Below are 24,755 nucleotides of genomic sequence, written 5' to 3' on the forward strand. Positions count from 1 at the left end.
ACTTGTGCTACAACATAGATGAACCTTAAAAACATGATGCTAAATGAAATATAACACACACAAAAGGATAAACATTATAGGATTCCACTTATATGGGATATCAGAGCAGTTAAACTCATCTAAAGTATAATGGTGGCTACACAGGATAAGGGGAAGAGGGAATGGAGAGTTACTATTTAGTGGGTAAGGAGCTTTTGTTTAGGGTAATGAAAAAGTTCTGGAAATAAATGGTGTTGATGGTTGCACAATGTGAATATACTTTTCTTTTTTTTTTTTTTTTTGAGATGAAGTCTTACTCTGTTGCCCAGGCTGGAGTGCAGTGGCGCCATCTTGGCTCACTGCAAGCTCCGCCTCCCAGGTTCATGCCATTCTCCTGCCTCAGCCTCCCAAGTAGCTGGGACTACAGGCTCCCACCACCACGCCCAGCTAATTTTTTGTATTTTTAGTGGAGATGGGGTTTCACCATGTGAGCCAGGATGGTCTTGATCTGACCTCGTGATCTGCCCACCTCAGCCTCCCAAAGTGCTGGGATTACAGGCGTGAGCCACTGCACCTGGCCCACAATGTGAATATACTTAATGCCACTGAATTCGGTTAAAATAGTAAATTTTGTGTTATGTATATTTTACAATTTAACAAAAAAGAATTTACCTTTTATCCAAAGCTCTCAGTACTTTAGCAAAAACTTCCAATTCACAAAATTCACTGCCCAGTTGACATAATCGTCCCTGTTGGTAAAGCTGAAATAAAAAACAATTAATTATGACTTAAAAGTTCTGCAATTTAATTCTTATTTTTACTTTAATCATATTTGATAAATGTAACGACTAATTTCAGAAAAGATGCTTATGTTAAGAAATGTAACACAAATTTCTACAATTGATATAAAAATATTTTAATAGTAGTGTATAATCGTTACAAATTGGTATTTGTAAACCACCTAGAACAGTACCTGGAACATGGCAAGTACTACAAAGCGCTGTATAATTATGTATTTATTAAATACAGATAAAAATAATTAAAGAAATATTAAACTGTTAAGTTTTTTACTTAAACAAAACTGGAGAGTCAATGTAAAATTATCAAAATAATAGCAAAGATAATGTCCAGAAAACAGAGCTGGTCAATATGGCCACCTCAAAAATCTCAGTTCAGTCCTGGGTATAACACTTCAAAAACACACCAATAGTAAAGCACGTCTACAGTAATACAGGATGGCAGGATTTCTAATCATGTCATAATCGTTTATACATTCTGACTTTTTAGAACTACAATTTAAAATAACATTTTAAGGCTGAGTGCTGTGGTTTGAGCCTGTCATTCCAGCTACTAAGGAGGCGAAGGAGGGAGTATTGCTTGAGGCCAGGAGTTTGAGACAGGCCTGGGCAACATAATAAGATCCTATTTATAAATATAAATAAATTTATAAAATATAAACTGCACCTGTAGTCCCAGTTATTTGGGAGGTTGAGGCAAGGGGACTGCTTGAGCCCAAGAGCTGGGGACCAGCCTGGGCAACAGAGTGACACCCTGTCTCTACAATACAGCCTGGGTGAGAGTGAGACCTTGTCTCAAAAAAATTATAAATAAATAAACACAAAGACAAATAGTATTGTCCCTCCTTGCAACCCACCTCAATGTCACCAAATGCTTTTTTTCTGAGACAGAGTCTTGCTCTGTTGCCCAGGCGATACAATACCAACAGTGTGTAGTGGTGCAATCTCGGTTCACTGCAACCTCTGCCTCCCAGGTTCAAGCAATCCTCCCACTCAGCATCCCTAGTAGCTAGGATTACAGGCATGCATCACCACGCCTAATTTTTTTTTGTATTTTTAGCAGAGATAGGGTTTCACCATGTTGACCAGGCTGGTCTTGAACTCCTGATCTCAAGACCAAATACTTCTGAATTTACATGTGCTATATAAATAATACAGTGCCCTAGAAAGCAGGATTTATTTGACTTTATATTACAGACACTTAACAGCTCAGTTGATGAGAACATGGGTTTCATAAAGAGAACATGGGTTTCATAAAGAGGACAAGGTCACTCTCAAAATGGGCCAGTTTACTTTGTGCACAAAAAACATAATAAAAGCTGAGCACACTCTTGGGTATAAATCACTAGTCACAATGGAGGTCAGGTCAAATTAGGTAAATATATTAATCCAAATCCATAATGACTACTTCAAAAAATGTATAACTGCTACAGGGGAGAGGGGACATGCTCAGGAAGGAAAGGCAGCAATGTTATCTTCACGTAATAGTTAGACATTTATGTTAACATTAAAAACCTTCATCAGGAAAGATTTGTTATTTTATCTATCTATCTATCTATCTATCTATCTATCTATCTATCTATCTATCTATCTATCTATCATCTTACTCTGTCACCCAGGCTACAGTACAGTGGCACAATTATAGCTCAATGCAGCACTGCAGTCTCGAACTCCTGGGCTCAAGTAATCCTCCTGCCTCAGCCTCTCTGAGTGCTGGGGTTACAGGTGTGAGCCACTGCGTTCAGCCTATATTTGCTATTCGTATAGAGGACTTTGTTTTCTGCTACAGAAAAGTAAGAGTTTCTGGGAATGCATGCTGTAAAATTCACTACTATTAATTGCTGTCTTATTTACTTGACAACCAAAACAGAACAACTCAGGGAAAATAAAGCTGAGAACTTACGACCACATTCTCATGACATGGGCTTAATGAGGTGATAAATTTCTGATTTGCGACAGAACAGTTATCAAAATAAATACAAACACACACTCCAAAAGCACTAAGATAAAAATCTTCGCTTCTTACCAAAATGACTGTCATCATTATCAAACTTAAGGCTTAGAATTTCTTTTTAAAAATAGAATAAATAGGCTGGGCATGGTGGCTCACACCTGTAATCCCAACACTTTGGGAGGCCAAGGCGGGTGGATCACCTGAGGTCAACAGTTCAAGGCCAGCCTGGCCAACGTGGAGAAACCCTGTCTCTACTAAAAATACAAAAATTAAACAGACCCGTGGTGGCGGGCACCTGTAATCCCAGCTACTCAGGAGGCAGGAGCAAAGAATCGCTTGAACTCAGGAGACAGAGGTTGCAGTGAGTCAAGATCATGCCACTGCACATCAGTCTGGGTGACAGAGCGAAACTCTGTCTCAAAAAAACAAAAAAAGAATAAAAAACAAGTTATACAACTACTTTGCCTAAAAACAAAATTTATGTTATTTTACAATTCACCGTATTCCTTTAATGACTAAAAACTGGTGTATCCTACTAAATGAGATTCTATATTTGGCTGTTTAAATTTTCTTTTTCTTTTTTTCTGTGGGGGGGAGGGACAGAGTCTCTCACTCTGTCCCCAGGCTGGAGTGCAGTGGCGTGATCTCAGCTCACTGCAACCTCTGCCTCCCAGGTTCAAGTGATTCTCCTGCCTCAGACCCCCGAATAGCCTGGACTACAGGCACGCGCCACCACGCCCAGGTAATTTTTGCATTTTTAGTGCAGACAGGGTTTCACCATTGTTAGCCAGATGGTCTCGATCTCTTGACCTCGTGATCTGCCCACCTCGGCCTTCCAAAGTGCTAGGATTACAGGAATGAGTTTCTCTAGTTAATAAAATAGGATCACATTTAAATTGTGAGGAAAGGGTAATTTGTTTCAACTCATCCTTACCAAGTTTATCTAAAAAATGCAAAGTAATTTTTTTTTGAGACGGAGTTTCGCTCTTGTTGCCCAGGCTACAGTACAGTGGCGTGAACTTGACTCACTGCAACCTCTATTCCCCAGGTTCAAGTGATTCCCTTGCTTCAGCCTCTGGAGTAGCTGGGATTACAGGTGCCCGCCACCACACCCAGCTAATTTTTGTATTTTTAGTAGAGACGGGGTTTCACCATGTTGGCCAGGCAGGTGATCCACCTGCCTCGGCCTCCGAATGTGCCGAGATTACAGGTGTCTGCCACTGTGCCAGGCCTGAAATTAATACATTTTTATGAATTAAAGGGGTTTTTGGATACCAATCCAGAATAAAAATAGCTTCTAATCATACAGAGATCTTTTATGTGTCAGGCACTGTTCTCAGTGCTTTTCATAAATTATTCATTCTATCCTTTTACAGACAAGGAAACTGAGGCATTTAGAGTTAAACAACCTTCTCAAAAATTACACAATTAGGATGGGGCAAAGCAGGAATCTGACCCAGGCAGTTTGTCCCTATATCCATGTTCTTAACAACTTACCCTACATTGCCTCTTGAAGATAATATAAAAGGAAATTTTTAAAAGTATTAAATGGACAATTTAAAATATTTTTATAGAAATCATAGAAGATTTAAAGGTTAATCCCCTCATAGATTTATACATCTTATGAAACAGAGCTTAGAAAAGAGGAAACTGATGCTTTGTGTTCCGGTAATGATTCTCATATAAGATTTTTAAAACTTATTTTAGTCCATTACAGTGTTTATATTATGTACCCGTAGCATAATGAAGCTATTAAGGGCTATATCAACTACTTTTAGCTGTTGTTTTTCCTTAAAGGAAAAACAAGCTTATTTCTAGAAGTAGGCAAATTATCTCCCACCAGAGATAAAAACAGACAATAAAAATACAATTAAAACAATATCATACAGGTATGAAGATAGACCAACCAACAGAACAAAATGCAATGTTCAGAAACAGACCTCAGTGCATATAAAAATTAACGTATGACAAAAGAAGCATTTTAAGACCACTGAGGAAAGAAAAAAATTACTTAATAAAGAGTGTATAAAAATGGGTAAACAAAGATGCCTACCTAATAAAATGTAACAAAAATGAATTCCAGATTTATCAAAATTTTAAATGGAATAAATTATATCAGAGCCTTATTAAAAGTTACCTGCTAACATTGCCTTCCTAAGCACTACATCACGGGTAAAATTCAAGATCAGCCTGGCCAACATGGTGAAACCTTGACTATAACAAAAAAACAAAAATTAGCCCGGCATGGTTGTGTGTCCCAGCTACTTGGGAAGCTAAGGCACAAGAATTGCTCGAAGTCAGGAGGCAGAGGTTGCAATGAGCTGATATTGTGCACTGCACTCTAGCCTGGGTGACACCGAGACTCTGTCTCAAAACCAACCAACCAACCAAAAAACACCTATGTTCTAAGAAAACCTGAAGGCACATAATTGCACGCACACACTCACATATACCAATGAAACCTGTGCATCTCATTCATGTTTGGAACTCTCTCAGAGTCTTTAAATAGCCAAAAACTTCAGAAATGAAAACGGGTTGTTATCAAGGAAAAATGACCATGCATATATATGAAGTGAACAAGTTCCTGAAAAGGGTAATAAAATGCCACCTTTGCTTCTAAATTGTATACCTACATTATATATGCATCATATAAGAACCTGAAATGATAATACAATGTTTATATATATGGTATAGGATTTATATCTCAAATATTTTACCTAGATTACTGTAAAAGTTTGATAGAATTAGTCTCTCCACTACCACTTGTCTCCCTCAAAATCACTGTACATACAGTAGCCAGAATCTTGTTTAAAAAAAAAACTCATATCATGCCATTCTCTTGTTTAAAACCTTTATTTAAATGGCACCCTCACTGTAGAACATAATCCAAAATCTTTAATGTTACCTCTGAGCTCCTAAAAGCCACGTGACCCCTGCTTTTTTTTTTTTCTTTTTTTGAGATAGTGTTTCACTCTTGTCGCCCAGGCTGGAGTGCAGTGGTGCCATCTCGGCTCACTACCTCTGCCTCCCAGGTTCAAGCAATTCTCATGCCTCAGTCTCTTGGGTAGCTGGGATTACAGGCACCCACCACCATGCCCAGCTAATTTCTGTATTTTAGTAGAAATGGGGTTTCACCATGTTGGCCAGGCTGGTCTCGAACTCCTGACCTAGGTGATCCACCTGTCTCGGCCTCCCAAAGTGCTGGGATAACAGGTGTGAGCCACCATGCCCGGCCTTTTTTTCTTTCTTTTTCTTTTTTTCTCCCTGGGAGACAGTCTGGCCTCTGTCTCACAAGCTGGAGGGCAGCGGCATGATCATGGTTCACTAGAGCCTCAATCTCCTTCCTGGGCTCAAGCAATCCGCCCACCTCAGCCCCAGATAGTAGCTGGTACTACAGGCATGCACAACCATGCCTGGCTAATTTTCCTATTTTTTGTAGAGACTGGGTCACACTATGTTGCCTAGCCTGGTCTATGAACTCGGGCTCAAGTGATACTCCCAACGAGGCCTCCCAAAGTGCTGGGATTGCAGGCATGAGCTACTGCCTCCAGCCTTGATGTCTGCCTATATTTCTGACCTCATTGTTTACTATTGTTTCTCCCTGTCTCCTACATTCCTGCCACCTTAGCTTTCTTTTGGCTCATAATTTTTGCACACATATGCTACTACCTCTACATGAAGCAATGGTAACATGATTCTTTGCCTGGTTAGTTTATAATTCATACAAATCCTCTCAACTACTATGTCACTTCCTCAGAGATCTTCCCCTGACTCGGCAATCTAAATTGTGTCCTGTTAAACTTTCTCATGACACGCTGTTTTTTTACCTCCATGGTAACATCAAGACATGCATGCATTCACTTCAACAGTCATTTGTTAAATATATTATTTCATCACACTCTACATTCTATGAGGTGACCATAGTTACCACTATATTCTCAATACCTAGCACAATGCCTAGTACAAAATATATATTCAATATTTTCTTTTTTAAAAAAAATATTTTTGGGCCAGGCACGGTGGCTCAAACCTGTAATCCCAGCACTTTGGGAGGCCAAGACGGGTGGATCACAAGGTCAGGAGATCAAGACCATCCTGGCTAACACGGTGAAACCCCGTCTCTACTAAAAAATACAAAAAACTAGCCGGGCGAGGTGGCGGGCGCCTGTAGTCCCAGCTACTCGGGAGGCTGAGGCAGGAGAATGGCGTAAACCCAGGAGGCGGAGCTTGCAGTGAACTGAGATCCGGCCACTGCACTCCAGCCTGGGCCATAGAGCAAGACTCCGTAAAAAAAAAAAAAAAAAAAAATATTTTTGGCCAGGCGCGGTGACTCACGACTGTAATCCCAGCACTTTGGGAGGCCAAGGTGGGCGGATCATGAGGTCAAGAGATTGAGACCATCCTGGCCAACATGGTGAAACCCCATCTCTAGTAAAAATACAAAAATTAGGCCGGGCGCCGTGGCTCACGCCTGTAATCCCAGCACTTTTGGGAGGCCGAGGCGGGTGGATCACAAGGTCAGGAGTTCGAGACGAACCCGGCCAGCATGGTGAAACCCATCTCTACTAAAAATACAAAAATTGGCCAGGCGTGGTGGTGCGTGCCTGTAGTCCCAGCTACCAGGGGGCTGAAGCAGAAGAACTGCTTGAACCTGGGAGGCGGAGGTTGTAGTGAGCCGAGATTGCACCACTGCACTCCAGCATGGGCAACAACAGTGAAACTCTGTCTCAAAAACCAACAAAAACAAAGAAATATCTGATGTCTAGATTTGCTTCCAAATGCCACATGAAAGGGGAAAGTGAATGGGAGAACAGATTCAGTAACAAGACTGGCCAAGAATTGATAACTGTTAAAGCTAGGTGACAGACACAGGAATCCATTATTCTATTCTATTTTTGTACGTATTTAATTTTTTTAAAAAAGAAAGTCTTATAAATGTATCCTTTACCTCTAACATAAAAGACTATGTTTCATTTAACAAACATGAGTTATTGTCACTTACATGATTCATTTATTATTATCCTCTGATCTCAAAACTCATCTGAAGGCTGGCATGGTGGCTCACACCTGTAATCCCAGCAATTTGGCATGCAAAGATGAGAAGATTGCTTGAGACCAGGAGTTCGAGATCAGCCTGGGCAATGTAGCGAGACCCCCATCTCCACAAAAAATAAAAAATTAGCCAGACATGGTAGTACATACCTGTAGTCCCAATTAATTGGGTGGCTGAGATGGAAGGATTACTTGAGCCCTGAAGGCTGAGGCAGCAGTGAGTCATGACTGTACCACTGCACTCCAGCCTGGACAATACAGCAAAATCCTGTCTCAAAAACAAATAATTTTAAAAAGTGGCCGGGCGCGGTGGCTCAAGCCTATAATCCCAGCACTTTGGGAGGCCGAGACGGGCGGATCACGAGGTCAGGAGATCGAGACCATCCTGGCTAACACTGTGAAACCCCGTCTCTACTAAAAACTACAAAAAAAACTAGCCGGGCGAGGTGGTGGCGCCTGTAGTCCCAGCTACCCGGGAGGCTGAGGCAGGAAAATGGCGTGAACCCGGGAGGCGGAGCTTGCAGTGAGTTGAGATCCGGCCACAGCACTCCAACCTGGGTGACAGAGGAAGACTCCGTCTCAAAAAATAAAAATAAAAAAAAATAAAAAATAAAAATAAAAAAATAAAAATAAAAAAGTAAAAAACTCATCTGCAGTTGGGCGTGGTGACTCACACCTGTAATCCCAGCACTCTTGGAGGCCAAAGTGGGAGGATTGCTTGAGACCAGCAGTTTGAGGCCAGCATGCACAACGTAGGGAGACCCCCATTGCCACAAAAAATTTTAAAAATTAGCCAAGTGTGATGGCGTGTGCCCCAGGTACTTGGGAGGCTGAGGCGGGAGGACTGCCTCAGCCTAGGAGGTTGAGGTTGCAGTGAGCCATAACTGCTCCACTACACCAGAGTCTGGGTGACAAAGTGAGATCCTGTTTCTGTGGGGAAATAAATTCATCTGAAATGTACTCTGAAAAAAATTATATTAGAATATTGATATTCCTTTTCTTTGTACTTTATACCTTACAATTAAGGTCTTTTATCTGTTGTTGCTTCATTAAAGTGTCATTTCAGAGTATTCAAATAAAAGGGCAACCCTTTACTAAAACTTAAATATGCTGTCCATTTATGATGATGATGTCACTAGGTCAATTATCCATGAAACAAGAAATCAAGAGTTTTTCCCCCAATGGTTAAAATAACGAACTTGCATATTTACCGAGATGCTCCAACTCTATACCTCACTTTCTAAGTCAATGGCATAATTTTCAAGATCGTATGACTGTGTTAGTGGTAGATGTTACCATAGAACAAATGGAAATTCAAAACAAAAATCTAGTTAGATGTAAGGCCTAGCCAGCGACAGATAACCAGTCATACATAACACAATATATACCAACAATCTCTATATTTGGGATAAGTTTCTCAGCTTCTGTTCTTGAAGCTTCACTACCAATATGTGGTGAAAATCAAAAGTGTTTCCATGAGGCAGAAGGAGAGGGCAGTATGGCTATAAGAAAACACTTTCTGCTGGGCACGGTGACTCACACCTGTAATCCCAGCACTTTGGGAGGCCAAAGTGGGCGGATCACGAGGTCAGGAGATCGAGACCATCTGGAAAACATGGTGAAACCCCGTCTCTGCTAAAAATACAAAAATTAGCTGGGAGTGGTGGTGCATGCCAGTAATCCCAGCTACAAGGGAGGCTGAGGCAGGAGAAATGCTTGAACTAGGGAGTCAGAGGTTGTGGTGAGCCAAGATCGCGTCACTGCATTCCAGCCTGGCGACAGATTGACTCCATCTCAAAAAAAAAGAAAACACTTTCTGTCTCTACAAGAAAACTCATTCTGTATTCTAGATAACCAACTGTAAAACATTTGTTTCCTCTGATTTCAGTATTTAAAAACATTAGTTTTTAAAAACATTAGAAAATGTAGGGAATTTCATAAAGAATTGCTCAATGTTACCATCTACAGAGGAAAATCACTGTCAACATAATGGCACACTTCTTTTCAGTCCTCCTTTTCTTATTGATTTGCAAGAGTTTTGAACATGCTTAATAAACTTTAATCCTCTATTATATAACAGATATATTTTTTCTCACTACACATTTTTAAATTTTTTAACTTGGTTCTAAGAACTGTTCTGGGGATTCTGATTAAGTTCACACTGAATACACAGATTCTGGGAAAAGTTACATCTTTAAAACCCCAAATCTTCCAATCTAGGAACAAAATATTGTCTCTTCTACATTTATTGAAGATTTCTGGGTGTCTTTTTACTCCTTGAGGTGTTTTATTATTATTATTATTATTTTAAGATGGAGTCTCACTCTGCCGCCCAGGCTGGAATGCAGTGGCCCAATATCGGTCCACTGCAAGCCCCACCTCCTGGGTTCAAGCCATTCTCCTGCCTCAGCCTCCCAAGTAGCTGGGACTACAGGCGTCTGCCACCACGCCCAGCTAACTTTTTGTATTTTTAGTAGAGACGGGGTTTCACCGTGTTAGCCAGGGTGGTCCTGATGTCCCAACCTCGTGATCTGCCTGCCTCGGCCTCCCAAAGAGGTGTTTTATTATTTTGAGTCAGATATAATCCTTCCTATATTGCACATAGAAAAAGTGAATTTTTAATTATAAACATGTAATCAACCCCTTTACTGAATTATCTTACTGCTATACTTTTTCAGTTGACTTTGCTGGCTTTTTACTAATTTTAACTGTACAGGTTAGCACCTCAAGAATGTTGAATAGGGCCGGGTGCGGTGGCTCACGCCTGTAATCCCAGCACTTTGGGAGGCTGAGGCGGGCGGATCACAAAGTCAGGAGTTCGAGATTAGCCTGGCCAACATAGTGAAACTCCCATCTCTACTAAAAATACAAAAAACAGTCAGGTGTGATGGCACGCGCCTGTAGTCCCAGCTACTCAGTAGGCTGAGGCAGGAGAATCGTCTGAACCCAGGAGGTGGAGGTTGCAGTGAGCCGAGACTGAACCATTACACTCTAGCCTGGGCAACAGAGTGAGATGCCATCTCAAAAAAAAAAAAAAAAAGAAAAAGAAAAGAAAAAAAAGAATGAAATGCTGAATATGTAGTATATAGTTTCAGAAATAAGTCTGAAAGTCTTCACTTAAAAAAAAAATTTTTTTTTTGGCCCGGCGTTGTGGCTCAAGCCTGTAATCCCAGCACTTTGGGAGGCCGAGACGGGCGGATCATGAGGGAAGGAGATCGAGACCATCCTGGCTAACACGGTGAAACCCCGTCTGTACTAAAAAAAAAATACAAAAACCTAGCCTCCCGGGAGGTGGCGGGCGCCTGTAGTCCCAGCTACTCGGGAGGCTCAGGCAGGAGAATGGCGTAAACCCGGGAGGCGGAGCTTGCAGTGAGCTGAGATCCGGCCACTGCACTCCAGCCTGGGCGACAGAGCGAGACTCCGCCTTAAAAAAAGGAGTCTTTTTTTTTTTGCCCCAGGAGTCGATTCGAAATGGAACGCTACACGGACACGTCTTGGCGTAAGACAGTGCTATTCTGTGGGTACTGTAACAGCTTCCAGCAGTGCTTGGGTGTTGATATCCTGCCCTGACGCTATGCAGCACCTGAAGCCCAGTGAGCTTGGAAGGTGTCCAGAAGAATTTCAGTATTTGCTACAGTAACCTCACCAGCCTGCCAAGACAGCAATGCAAGCGGCTAAGAGGGTGAGCATTCGACTTCCACCTGAAGTAAATCGGATATTGTATGTAAGAAATTTGCCATACAAAATCACAGTTGAATCAATGTATATTTGGGAAATATGGACCTATTCATCAAATCAGAGTAGGGAACACACCTGAAACTAGAGGAACAGCTTATGTGGTCTATGAATACATCTTTGTTGCCAAGAATGCTTGTGATCACCTACCGAGATTCAATTTTTGTGACAGATAACTTGTGGTTTTGTACTACAATGCCAACAGGGCAGTTCAGAAGATGGACACGAAGGAGGAGGAACAGCTGAAGCTTCTCACAGAGAAATATAGTATCAAGATAGATGCACCAAAAGAAATGTTGTTTTCTACATTTTTATTTTGAGGCCGGGCGCGATGGCTCACACCCGTAATCCCAGCACTTTGGGAGGCCAAGGCAGGTGGATCACCTGAGGTTAGGAGTTCGAGACCAGCCTAACATGGTGAAACCCCGTTTCTACTAAAAATACAAAAAATTAGCCAGGCGTGGTGGTGGGCACCTGTAATCCCAGCTATTCAGGAGGCTGAGGCAGAAAAATCGATTGAACCTGGGAAACGGAGGTTGTAGATGCCACTGCACTCCAGTTTGGGCAAAAAGAGTGAAATTCCATCTCAAAAAAAAATAGAGCATATATGTACAAAGTAAAAAGCAACTGCGATCCTACCCCTTGAGTAAACACCATTAAAATTTTGTTGTGTTCCCCTATATTCTTCTTTCAATGCAAACACATGAATATACATATTTTCCCCATATTAAAAAAAACAAAAAACAAACACAAAACGCAGTCAGGCATGGTGGCTCACGCCTATAATCCCAACACTTTGGAAGGCTGTGGCAGGAAGATCACTTGAACCCAGGAGTTCAACACCAGCCTGAACAACGTGGCAAAACCTCATCTCTACAAAAAAATAGAAAAATTAGCTGAGCATGCAGTAAACACCTGTAAGTCCCAGCTACTAGGGAGAATCACTTGAGCCTAGGTGGTGGAGGTTGTAGTGAGTGGTGATTGCACCACTGCATTCCAGCCTGGGTAACAGAGCAAGACCCTGTCTCAAAACAAACAAACAAAAAACCCACAATGGGGGCTAGGCAAAGTGGCTCATACCTATAATGCCAGCACTTTAGGAAGCCACAGCAGGAAGACCGCCTAATGCCAGGAATTCAAGACCAGCCTGGGCAACACAGCTAGACCCCACTTCTACCAAAAAAAGAAAAACAAAACACACACACAAGATGATTCTATTCACACTACTTTGTAACAAACTTTTTATTCTCCCTACTTGCTCTATGTTCTGGCATCTCTACTCTAGTATATATAGAATACTCATTCTTTACAAATGCACTGTGATATTCCATTTCTGATTAGCATACGGTTGTTTTCAATTTTTGCCATCATAAACAATGCTATTTATGAACAAACACTGAATATCCTTTAATAGGATTTTCCACACATTCAACAAGTATTCCTGGAGGAAAAATTCTTTAAATGGTATTGTTGGTTAAAGGGCATGAGTGATTTGAATTTTTAAAGCATGACAATCTGATAGGTGAAGGCTGATGTTACTTTAAAACTTCTTTTTTTTTTTTCTCTTTTGAGACAGGGTCTCACTCTGTCGCCCAGGCTGGGGTGCAGCTGTGCAATCCCAGCTCATGCAACTGCCACCTCCCAAGTTCAAGTGATTCTTCTGCCTTAGCCTCCCGAGTAGCTGGGATTACAGGCACCCGCCACCACGCCCAGCTAAGTTTTGTATTTTCAGTAGAGACGGGGTTTCACCATGCTGTCCAGGCTGGTGTCGAATTCCTGACCTCAAGTAATCCACCCACCTCAGCCTCCCAAAGTGCTGGGATTATGGGCATGAGCCACCACACCCAGCCTATTTTAAAAATTTTAAATCAAAGTATAACATGCATACAGAACAGTGCACAACTCAAATATTTTAAATGTGAAGCTGGATAAATTTTCACTTGTAACCAGCATCCAGATAATAAAAAAGTATAACCAGAATCTCAGAAGCCTCCCCTCATATCTGTCCCTGTATCATCACTACTGCCCAAGGATAGTGTCTACTCCCAACAACTAAATTTTGCCTGTTTTGAACTTCATATAAATGGGATCATGTATTATACACCCACAGTTTCCAAACTGCAACAAGGTACCCTGACGCACTGCAAGATATTCTTAATTTGAGAGAAACAACATTCAACATCTGCATTGCATTATACCAAATACTAGATTGCTACACTACATTGCTTTCAATGACATCTTTATGAAGCTGTGTTTTCAGTGGTTGCTGTGATAAAAAGAGTAATATGCAAAAGTCAATATGGAACATCAGATGAAGCTAGGCGCGGTGGCTCACGCCTGTAATCCCAGCACTTTGGGAGGCCAAGGCAGGCGGATCACTTGAGGTCAGGAGTTCGAGACCAGTCTGGCCAACATAGTGAAACCTGTTTCTACCAAAAATATAAAAAATCAGTCAGGTGTGGTGGCACGCACCTGTAATCCAAGCTACTGGGGAGGCTGAGGCAGAACTGCTTGAACTCAGAAGGCAAAGGTGCAAGTGAGCAGAGATCATGCCACTGCACTCCAGGCTTGGCAAAAAAGTGAGACTCCGTCTCAAAAAAAAGATGAGTGGTGGTATCCAATCTGACTCCAAGGTTTGAGATGCTGTACAGTGCCCAACACACAAGCATCCCATTAGTTAAGGTGGTTGTCTAACAATGAAAGTTTTTTTCTTCAATTTTTGTGCATTTTAAAAAATAGATCTTAAGTTGTTAGGACATAAATAATATGAAGTTTTTTGGATCTAACTACTTAATAAACAGAACTGTCAAGTATTTCTTTTGGCCTGGGGTTGCCATGAACTATAAAGGGAAAAAGTTTAGGAACCTCTGGTACACATTCCTGTGACTGGTTTATTTCACTCAGTATCATCTGCAAGATTCATTCATATTATTTCAAGTAGTTGTTGCTCATTTTCATTGTGTAATATTCAACTATATGATTATCCCACTCTTTATTAATATTCTTCTATTGATGGGTATTTAGACAGTTTCCACCTTTGGGCTATTATGAATAGCAGTGCTATGAACATTCATAAGCGTATATATCTTGAAGTAGCATTACTGGGTTACAGGGTATGTTTATGTTCAGTTTTAGTACATAATGCTACTTTTTCAAAATGGCATATCAACTTACATTCCCATTAACAACATATGAGAGTTTTTATTTCTCCATATCCTTCCTAACATTTTCATTGAGTCACTGTGATGGGTGTACAGTAAAACAGTACTTCTCTGAAGACAAAATAAGGTTGAGTTGCTTTCTAAATGTTTGGCCTTTTGAATATTTTCTTTTGGGATGCTATTCAAATTCTCTTCAAACAAACAAACAAAAAACTGAGTATTTTTCTCTGCGTTTTTTTTTTTTTTTTTTTGAGACACAGTCTTGCTGTGTCGCCCAGCCTGGAGTGCAATGGCGTGATCTCAGCTCGCTGCAACCTCCTTCTCCGGGGTTCAAGCAATTCTCCTGCCTCAGACTCCCAAGTAGCTGGGATTACTATGCCTGGCTAATTTTTTTTATTTTTAGTGGAGATGGGGTTTCACCATGCTGGCCAGGCTGGTCTCGAACTCCTGACCTCAGGTGATCCACCTGCCTCAGCCTCTCAAAGTGCTGGGATTACAGACATGAACCACTGCGCCCAGCCTTTTCTCTGCTATTAATGTGTATAGTTCTTTAGGTGTACAAGGAGTCCTTTGTCAGATACAGGTACTGCAAATATCTTCTCCCACTCTATGGCTTGACTCTTCACTTGCTTACTGATATATTTTGATGAGATGTTCTTGATCTTAATATAGCACCAATTTATCACACTTCCTTTATATTTAACCACTTTGAGATCCAAATTAATCTTTACTGACATAAAGAAACTTTTTTCCTTTTTTTTTTTTTTTTTTTTGAGACGGAGTCTCGCTCTGTCGCCCAGGCTGGAGTGCAGTGGCCGGATCTCAGCTCACTGCAAGCTCCGCCTCCCGGGTTTACGCCATGCTCCTGCCTCAGCCTCCCAAGTAGCTGGGACTACAGGCGCCCGCCACCTCGCCCGACTAGTTTTTTGTATTTTTTAGTAGAGACGGGGTTTCACCGTGTTAGTCAGGATGGTCTCGATCTCCTGACCTCGCGATCCACCTGTCTCGGCCTCCCAAAGTGCTGGGATTACAGGCTTGAGCCACCACGCCCGGCCGAAACTTTTTTTCTAAAACATTTTTTCACATTTAGATCAGCAATTTATCTGGAAATGACTTTTGTGTGTGGTGTGAGGTAAAGTCAAGATATTTTCTTCCCTGATACAGAAATTAATTAACCAATACCATTGATTTGACTTTCCTTTCCCTATCATCGTGCCATGTCACTTTTATCATAATACGGGTTATAGTATATGTGCCAGTCTGTTTCTGGACTGTTCATTTTGGTCCATTGGTCTATTTGTCAATCCATGTGCCAATACCATATTACCTTAATTGTTATAGCTAGGTAACAAGTTTAATTCCTCCAGATTTTCTTTCATCATCATCATGATTACCTTGCATCTGGTTTCATCTTGCATTTGAATTTGTATTTCAGTTGAGTATCCTTTAATGTTCATTGGCCATTCATATTTCCTCTTCTGTAAGCTGGTTTTTGGGACATGAATTAGTTGCCTTAGTTGCCGTTTTCAAACTGATTAGTATTAGATCTTTCTGTATTAGAAAACATGCCCTTCATCTGTCAAATGCTGTCATTTGCATAGTGTTTTTTTAAAGTGTGCTTACAATTTTTTTTTTTTTTTTTTTTTTTTGAGACAGTCTCAATCTGTCTGCAGTGCAACAGCATGATCTTGGCTCACCGCAACCTCCGCATCCTGGGCTCAAGCAATTCTCCCAAGTAACTGGCACTACAGGTGTATGTCGCCATGCCTGGCTAATTTTTTATTGTTTTTGGTAGAGACACCATTTTGCCATGTTACCCAGGCTAGTCTTGAATTCCTAGGCTTAAGCAATGCCTGTCTCGGCCTCTCAAAGTGCTAGGATTACAGGCATGAGCTACCATGCCCAGCCTTTCTGTGTGTGTGTGTGTGTGAGAGACAGTGTCTCACTCCGGAAGCTGAGTGCAGTGTCATGATAACCACTCACTGCAGCCTCGAACATCCCAGGCCCAAGCGATCCGACTGAGCAGCTTGGACCACAGGCATGTGCCACCATGCCTGAATAATTTTTAATTTTTTTGTAGAGACGGGGTCTCCCTATGTTGCCCAGGCAGGTCTAAAACTCTTAGGCTCAAGCCATCCTCCCACCTTGGCCTCTCAAAGTTCTCAGATTACAGGAGTGAGCCACCGGTCCTGGCTCTACTTTCTAATGCATTCCAACACATCAATTTCTTTTTTCTCCTTCTGGGTTCTGGTTTCATTCTTAGAAATGCCTTCTTCATGCCAAGATGGCATTACAGTGTTGGCAAGATAAGACAAGAGGTAAAGATAGATTTTAAAATTATTTTTGCATTACTTTTTTTCCTTTGAGAGAAGTTCTCGCTGTGTTGCCCAGGCTAGTGTGCAGTGGCACAATCACAGCTCATTGAGCGGCCTTGACTTCCCAAGCTTCAAATGATCCTTCCACCTCAGACTCCCAAGCAACTGGGACCACAGGCATGTACCACCCTGCCTGAATAATTTTTTTTTTTTTTTTTCTGGTAAAGACAGTGTCTCCCTATGTTGACAAGGCTGGTCTCGAACTCTTGTGATCAAGCAATCCTCCTCCCGCCTTGGTCTCCCAAAGTGCTGGGATTACAGGCATGAGCCACTGCTCCTGGTCACTTACTTTTATAGTGTTTGACATTTTCATAATTTGTACATTACCTTAAAAATACTTTTTTAGGCTGGGCACAGTGACTCACACCTGTAATCCCAGCACTTTGCGGGGCTGAGGTGGGAAGACTGCCTGAGGCTAAGGTTCAAGACCAGCTTGGGCAACAAAGTGAGATACAGTCAGTCTCTACAAAAAAAAAAAAAAAAAAATTGAGGTTTTTTTTGTTGTTATCTCCTACAGGAAGGAGAAATTTTTTTTTAATTAACCAGGTGTGGCAGCATGCACGGAGGATGAGGCAGGAGGATCACTTGGGGCCAGGAGTTCAAAGGCTGCAGTGAGCTATGATTATGCCACTGCACTACAGCCTGGGAGACACAGGGAGGCCTTGTGTCTTAAAAAAGAAAAACAATTTCTTTAAAGAAGAAATTCTGGAGGGCCAGGTGCGGTGGCTCACGCCTGTAATCCCAGCACTTTGGGAGGCCGAGACGGGCGGATCATGAGGTCAGGAGATCGAGACCATCCTGGCCAACACGGTGAAACCCCGTCTCTACTAAAAACACAAAAAATTAGCCGGGCGTGGTGGCAGGCGCCTGTAGTCCCAGCTATTTGGGAAGCTGAGGCAGGAGAATGGCGTGAACCCGGGAGGTGGAGCTTGCAGTGAGCTGAGATCCGGCCACTGCACTCCAGCCTGGGCGACAGAGCCAGACTCTGTCTCAAAAAAAAAAAAAAAAAAAGAAGAAATTCTGGTCATTTCCCATTGCAAAATATTGACCCAATAATTTATTCTGACACTTTTATAATTTTAGTAGCCAAATTTAATTTTTTTTTTTTTTTTGAGACAAGGTCTCATCCTGTCACCCAGGTTGGAGTATGGTGGTGCAATGACAGTTCACTGCAACCTCAGCCTCCTGGGCTCAAGCAATCTTCCTGCCTCAGCCTGCTGAGTAGCTGCGACTATAGGCATGCAACACCACACATGGCTAATTTGTTCTTTTTTTTTAGAAATGGGATATCACTATGTTGCCCACGCTGGTCTCAAACTCCTGGACTCAAGCAAAATCCTCCCACCATGGCCCCCAAAGTGCTGAGATTACAGACATGAGCCACCATGCCTGGCCATCAGTGAATTTTTTTAAATTCTCAGAAAACTGAATGTTGGTTCAGGCTGTATATAGCTGTACAACTGAAATATATAGAGAAAAGTAAAAAATTAACTCTGATCCTAAATCAAAACCTAATTAGTATGGTTTTCAGCATGGTATTTATTTTTATTTCCTTTTTTCTTTTCAGCATTAATACTTTAATTTTTAAAAAAAATCATTAGGGAGGCTGGGTGCAGTGGCTCACTCCTGTAATCCCAGCACTTTGGGATGCCAAGGTGGGCAGATCACCTGAGGTCAGGAGTTTAAGATCAGCCTGGCCAACAAGGTAAAACCCCATCTCTACTAAAAATGCAAAAATCAGCTGGGCGTGATGGCAGGCACCTGTAATCCCAGCTACTTGGTAGGCTGAGGAGGGAGAATCACTTGAAACCGGGAGGCAGAGGTTGCAGTGAGCTGAGATTGTGCCTATGCACTTCAGCCCAGGCAACAGAGCAAGACTGTTTCAAAAAAAAAAAAACAACATTAAGACAGTGAAAACTATACATAGAACACACTACTGAAACACTTCACCCAGACAAAGCTTAACTCTATGGCAGACTTTGTATTTGGAAAAAACACAAAATAGACCTTCAGTAGTTAAAATAAAAAGATCATAAACTTCATTCTTTTTTTTTTTAGAGATGGAGTCTCACTACATAGCCCTGGCCAGTCTTGAACTCCTGGACTCAAGAGACCCTCCCAGCTCGGCCTCCCAAACTGTTGGGATTACAGGTATGAGCTACCATGCCTGGCCATAAACTTCATTCTTTAGAATAAGAACCTAGCCCCGTCTCTATTTCCTTTCACTCTGTATAGAGTTCTAGAATTTTCTTTTAAGAGACAATTTTGCTGCCCAGGCTGGAGTGCAGTATTCACAGGCACAACCACAGCTAGCACACTACAACCTTCAACTTCTGGACTCAAATCATCTTCCTGCCTCAGATTCCTGGGTAGCTACGATGGGACTACAGGCATATATCACTTCATCTGACTTACAATTCTTTCACTTCATCTTATCCGCTTTTATACCAAAATGGTTGCACGCCCTTGGAGAGAAAACTTCAGAATCCAAGCCATTGCAATCACATGCCACATAAAGTTTCAGTAAACAACCAACTGCAGACACAAAGGTGGCCCCATAAGATTATAATAGAGCTGAAAAGTTCCTATTGCCTAGTGACACTGTAGTCCAATTACTTTATTTTTTTAACATTAATTTAGAGTAGACTAAGTATACACTGTTTATAACGTCTATAGTAGTGTACAGTGATGTCTTAGGCCTTCACATTCACTCACTACTCACTCACTGACTTACCAGAGCAACTTCTAGTCCTAAAAGTTCCATTCACGGTAAGTGCCCTATACAGGTGTACCATTTCTTATCTTTTACACTGTATTTGTATTGTACCTTTTCTATGTTTAGATGAAGCTTGCCCAATGCACAGCCAGTGGGCCGCATGTGGCCCAGGTCAGCTTTGAGTTACTTTTTTTTTTCTTTTTGTGAAGAATGGAGTCTCACTTTATCACCCAGGGAGGCCTCGAACTCCTGTGTTCAAGCTATCCTCCCATCTCTGTCTCCCTAAGAGCTGAGATTACAGGCATGAGCCACTGCACCTGGTCCCCAGGACATCTTTGAATGCAACCCAACAGAAATGCGTTAACTTTCTTAAAACATTATAAGATTTTTTTTCCTCAGCTTATCAGGTATCGTTAGTGTATTTTATGTGTGGCCCAAGACAATTTATCTTCTTCCAATGCGGTCCAGGGAAGCCAAAAGATTGGACACCCCTGGTTTAGATACACAAGTACTTACTATCGTCTTACAACTGCCTACAGTACTCAGTAAAGTAACATGCTGTACGAGTTTGTAGCCTAAAAGCAATAGGCTATCATATAACCTAGGTGTGTAGTAGACTATACCATCTAGGCTTATATAAGTATACTCTCTGATGTTCCCACAAGCATGAAATCACCTAATGCATTTCTCAGAACATATCCCTGTCATTAAGCAACACATGACTGTATTTCGTAGGGTTCTGATTTTTATTGAACTGTCAATTCTTTTACATATTTTTAGTCATCTTTCCTTCTCATACACCTCACTAGACATTCCCAACTTCTGTTTAGACTTCCTACATAAAAGCTACCACTCCTATCACTTACCCTCAGCAAATGAACTCACCTCCTCATTCGTGACAATCGTTCTTACAAACTTACCTATATTAATGACTTGTTTTGTTTTGAGATAGGATCTCCCTCTGTTGCCCAGGCTGGAGTGCAGTGGCACAATAACAGCTCACTGCAGGCTCTGACCTCCCGGTCTCAAGCAATCCTCCCACCTCAGCCTCCCGAGTAGCTGGGATGACAGGCAGGCACCACCATGCCTGGATAATTTTTTCTACCTTTTGTAGAGACGAGGGTCTCACTTATGTTGCCTAGGCTGGTCTCGAACTCCTGCGCTCAAGCGATCCTCCTGCTTCAGCTTCCCAAAGTGTTGGAATTGTGGGTGTGAGCCCTGCGCCTTTATATCTTTAATTCTTTCGTTCTGATCTTAGAAGATTTCTCTCCCCAACTCCAGTATAAGGATAATACCTTAATTTATGCACAGTGAAGGAGGAAAGACCAAAAACAGGCAAGAATCATCAACTCATGTTCCTGCTCAGGGACCTTGTTCCAAAACTTATTTCCCACCTCACTTGGATATTTAACCTCACTCTCTTGGTTTCTGCCATTCAGCCAACAAATATATTCTAATGTCTTCCATTCTTTAAAAAAAAAAAAATTCATATTTTACCCTTTCTATTCTCTCCCTTCCCTGCTTATGGAGCAGTCAATATTCCTACTTCTTTACCTTCCACTCATTTCATAACCCCATCTCCTAATGTTTTATGATTGTGCCTTTATCTGAAGCTATTACAAAAATTAACACAGTCATACTGTACTACACCAAACAAGCAGAATAGGGAAATTTACGATTCCACAAATACTACCATTTTGTCTATGACTATGCCTACTGATGGAAATTTGGACTGCAAGAGAGATGTAATTATGAAATTCTCCTTGGCTTTAAAGTGCAGAAAACTGGAAATCGTAAACAGTAAGCTTCCTAAAATTTTCACAAGTTGGGCAGGGGATGAGTATCTTATATTTATGTGTGCAATTATATTGCTTTAAAAAGTTTCTCCAGCCTGGGCAATATATCAAGACCTCATCTATACAAAAAATTAGCTAGGCATGGGTGGCATGCACCTGTAGTCCCAGCTACTCAGGAGGCTGAGATGGAAAGACCGCTTAAGCCCAGGGGTTCAAGGCTGCAGTGAGCTATGATCACCACTGCACTCCAGCCTGGGCAACAGAGTAAGATCCTGTCTCCACAAAAAAAGTTTCTTACATGTATATGCTAATACAGTGTTCAAAAGGAAGAAAAGCCAGGTGCAGTGGCATATGCCTGTAGTCTTAGCTAATCAGTAGACTGAGGCAGGAGCATAGCTTGAGCCCAGAAGTTCAAGACCAGACTGGGCAAAATAGCAAGACCCCATCAATTTTTTTATTTTAATAAAAAGAATAATTTATTCTTTTATCTCCACTGAAGACTGGAATAGAGTCCTGGGACTGACTTTCATTCTACTTCTATAGAGGCTAATAAAAAAATTAGTGTTATAATACCTTTCATTAAAATAATCCACTATCTTAAGATAGATAGCTAAGTCAAAAAGCAAAGAACTCAGAAACTAAACATGAGGTTGGAGACTTTAATTACTTAACTTTCTCACCAATAAAGCAGGGTTATACTGTACTCTACTTCACAGTTTAATTCTGAAGATTAAACAAGGTAACACATAAAACTACTTAACACAGTTACAGGCACATATTTAACACTTCCCTCATCTTAGCACAATGCCATACTCTCAATAAGAAGTAAAAGTGTACCAAAAAGGAGAAAGATTAAAACTGTGAACTATGTGAAACAGAAATTCTGACAAAACCACCATCTGTTCATACTAATAATCTTCAAATGAAAAGCTTCAATTAGAAGTGAAAGTTACTAGAAAATATTCAAGTATTCTGAGCGAATTCAACTAGTAAATATACTTTGATTACATTCCTAATGATTTCCTCTGCGAGATTACATATGCGGTACAAGATTACATATAATTTAATAAAATGGACAGAGAGCACACACAAAGCTGCAGTTTCCCAGGCTGAGAAAGATACATCTAATTGGTCCTTCCTGGGGAGGAATGTATCTTAAATGAACAAAACTTCCTTAGATATACACAAAAGTAAATCAATGTATCAAAGGGATTAGGAATAAAGGGAGCTTTTTCTCTAAATCCAAAATAATAATATGCATGACCTAAATGAATCTTCTCCAAATATTCAGGGGGGAAACCCCACTTTAATTGTTAGAACTGGTGCAAAGCAGCTGGATTTAGTAGAACTGCTAATTCTGGAAAAAAAAAAAAATTCTAGGGTTGGAGAAAGCAGACAATCTTCCCCATAAAACAATTGCCATAAAACACCGTACATACATAAGAACATACACATTTGTTAAAATGTCAGTTTACACTGTTCCAGCCAACTTACAGATCAAGAGGAAGTATTTAAGGTCTAAAAAATAAATTACATTCTACCTAGGAGTTATCGACGCAGATTCAAGACAAGGAGGGCTGAATAATAAATCCAGTGTTCACATTCAAATGTGGGGGAGAGAAAAAGGCAGGCTCTGAGTGCATAAAGTTCTCTACACTCTCAAAACACAGCAAAAATAGTCCACAACTAAGGACACTTACCCTTGAAACTCCTTGGAGAGTGGTTTGCGAGACTTTCTGTTCAGATTTTTGAGGTGGAGCGATTTAAGAATGCTGCAAGATTGCAACTTTCAAATACAGGAACACCATCTAAAGCATTTTTCTCTTTCAGTAAAGATCTCTCCCTGTCCTTTTCAAACAGTTGATGAGCACTCCCATTTTCACAAAATCCCTAATTCAACTTCAAGTACAGAGCCCCTCTTCTCCCACAAAAAAGCAAAGCTTTAAAGAATATGCAAATAAAACACAGAGATCATTTCCAAAAATCCCTAACTCCTTCCCAGTTGGGAAAGGAGAAACGAAGGAACACAAAGCAGAAACACCAAAACACTCGGGTAAGGAAGGCGGCGAGATGAGAAAGTAGGAAGGGGTCGGGGGAGGAGCACGGAAAAAAGTCCAGCTGATGCTGACACTTAACTGGAAGGAGAGGGTGGAAAATTATCCTGAAGATACTGGCTAGAAGGAAAGGACTGGGTGGGACAGGGGCGCGACAGAGGAAGTCCACGCAAAAGGCCTACCCAAGAGGGCCACTGTGTAGAAGGGAACACCAAAAGGGGACAAGACTCCTTAGGAAGATTTCAATGCCCCAAAGCTTAAGAGACTGCATGGGCAGATAGGGTGCTTCTCCATTGGCAACGCGGACACCACACCAGACGTTTCGGGAGGCAAGCGTGCTGCGAGGGGTGAGGGGTTAACTGCGGGGGTTCGCAGACGTGGAAGGGGGTGCGGCCCCCGGGGTTGCTGGAGGAGAGCAGAGAGCAGGCCCACGGCGCATACCTTGTAGTAAACATCAAACTGGATGTTCTCGGGCAAGGAGCGGATGTCTCGGCGGGAGCGGATGTAGTTGTCCACGACAGCGGAGATGGCGGTGTTATAGAGAGTCTCCGGGATCCACTCTAGTTCCACGGCCGCCATCTTCCTTCCCTCCTCCTCCGCCTCCTCCGCCTCCTCCTCCCGAAGGCCCGCACCTCCCTCCGTAGCGAACCCCTCTGCGGCCCCGGAGGATTCGGAGGGGCGGTGGCACCCACGCGGGCGCACGGCAGGAGGCACGGCCGCCCTGCCTTCTCCGAGGGCAAAGTGAGGGACGGCGGCAGCGGACGCAGGCCCGAGTAAAAAGTGGGGCACAAAACAGGGGCCACCCAGGCCAAAGCCTCACATTCCGGGTTTGAGAGGAACCCGGGTTCCGTCCCAGCGCCGATCTCTGCAGGGGCGGGGCTGCGTGTGCGGCGTCATGACGTAAGAGCACGCCGACGCGCCGGAGGGGAGGAATGCGGCAGGCGGAAAACTTAGGAAGAGCTGGATTCCTCCCACGGGGGGCGTCCTTTCCAAGCGGCCTCGGAGTGAAGTGGAGTGGTGTGGATAGGGGTAGACTTTTCACACGGGGACAAATTATTACAGGATATCTGCACTCCCCATTCCGAGTCACTCGGGCGCATCGGTTACTTCAGCAGGTTCTCTGCATCACGGACCCT

At 42.0% G+C, this 24,755-nt stretch overlaps 1 protein-coding gene and 1 pseudogene across 2 annotated transcripts in view; one reads left to right on the top strand and one right to left on the bottom strand.

Moving 5' to 3' along the window:
- The window catches only part of APPBP2 (amyloid beta precursor protein binding protein 2), an 81,314-nt gene extending 56,808 nt beyond the window's left edge, over positions 1-24,506 (bottom strand). Inside the window, exons 1-2 of one of the 2 annotated variants that reach the window (XM_010364083.2) lie at positions 24,061-24,506; positions 652-740 (exon numbers count right to left, since the gene is read on the bottom strand). In XM_010364083.2, the coding sequence (XP_010362385.1) occupies positions 652-740; positions 24,061-24,198 (227 nt within the window). In that variant the 5' untranslated portion in view covers positions 24,199-24,506. The remainder of the gene's footprint in view (positions 1-651; positions 741-24,060) is intronic. The other variant, XM_030923576.1, reaches the window with a different exon arrangement.
- Positions 11,447-11,837, top strand: LOC115894803 (annotated as a pseudogene).
- Positions 24,507-24,755: the final 249 nt, after the last annotated feature.

This window comes from Rhinopithecus roxellana, chromosome 19, assembly GCF_007565055.1.
Source record: "Rhinopithecus roxellana isolate Shanxi Qingling chromosome 19, ASM756505v1, whole genome shotgun sequence".
NCBI classification, from domain to species: Eukaryota; Metazoa; Chordata; class Mammalia; order Primates; family Cercopithecidae; genus Rhinopithecus; species Rhinopithecus roxellana.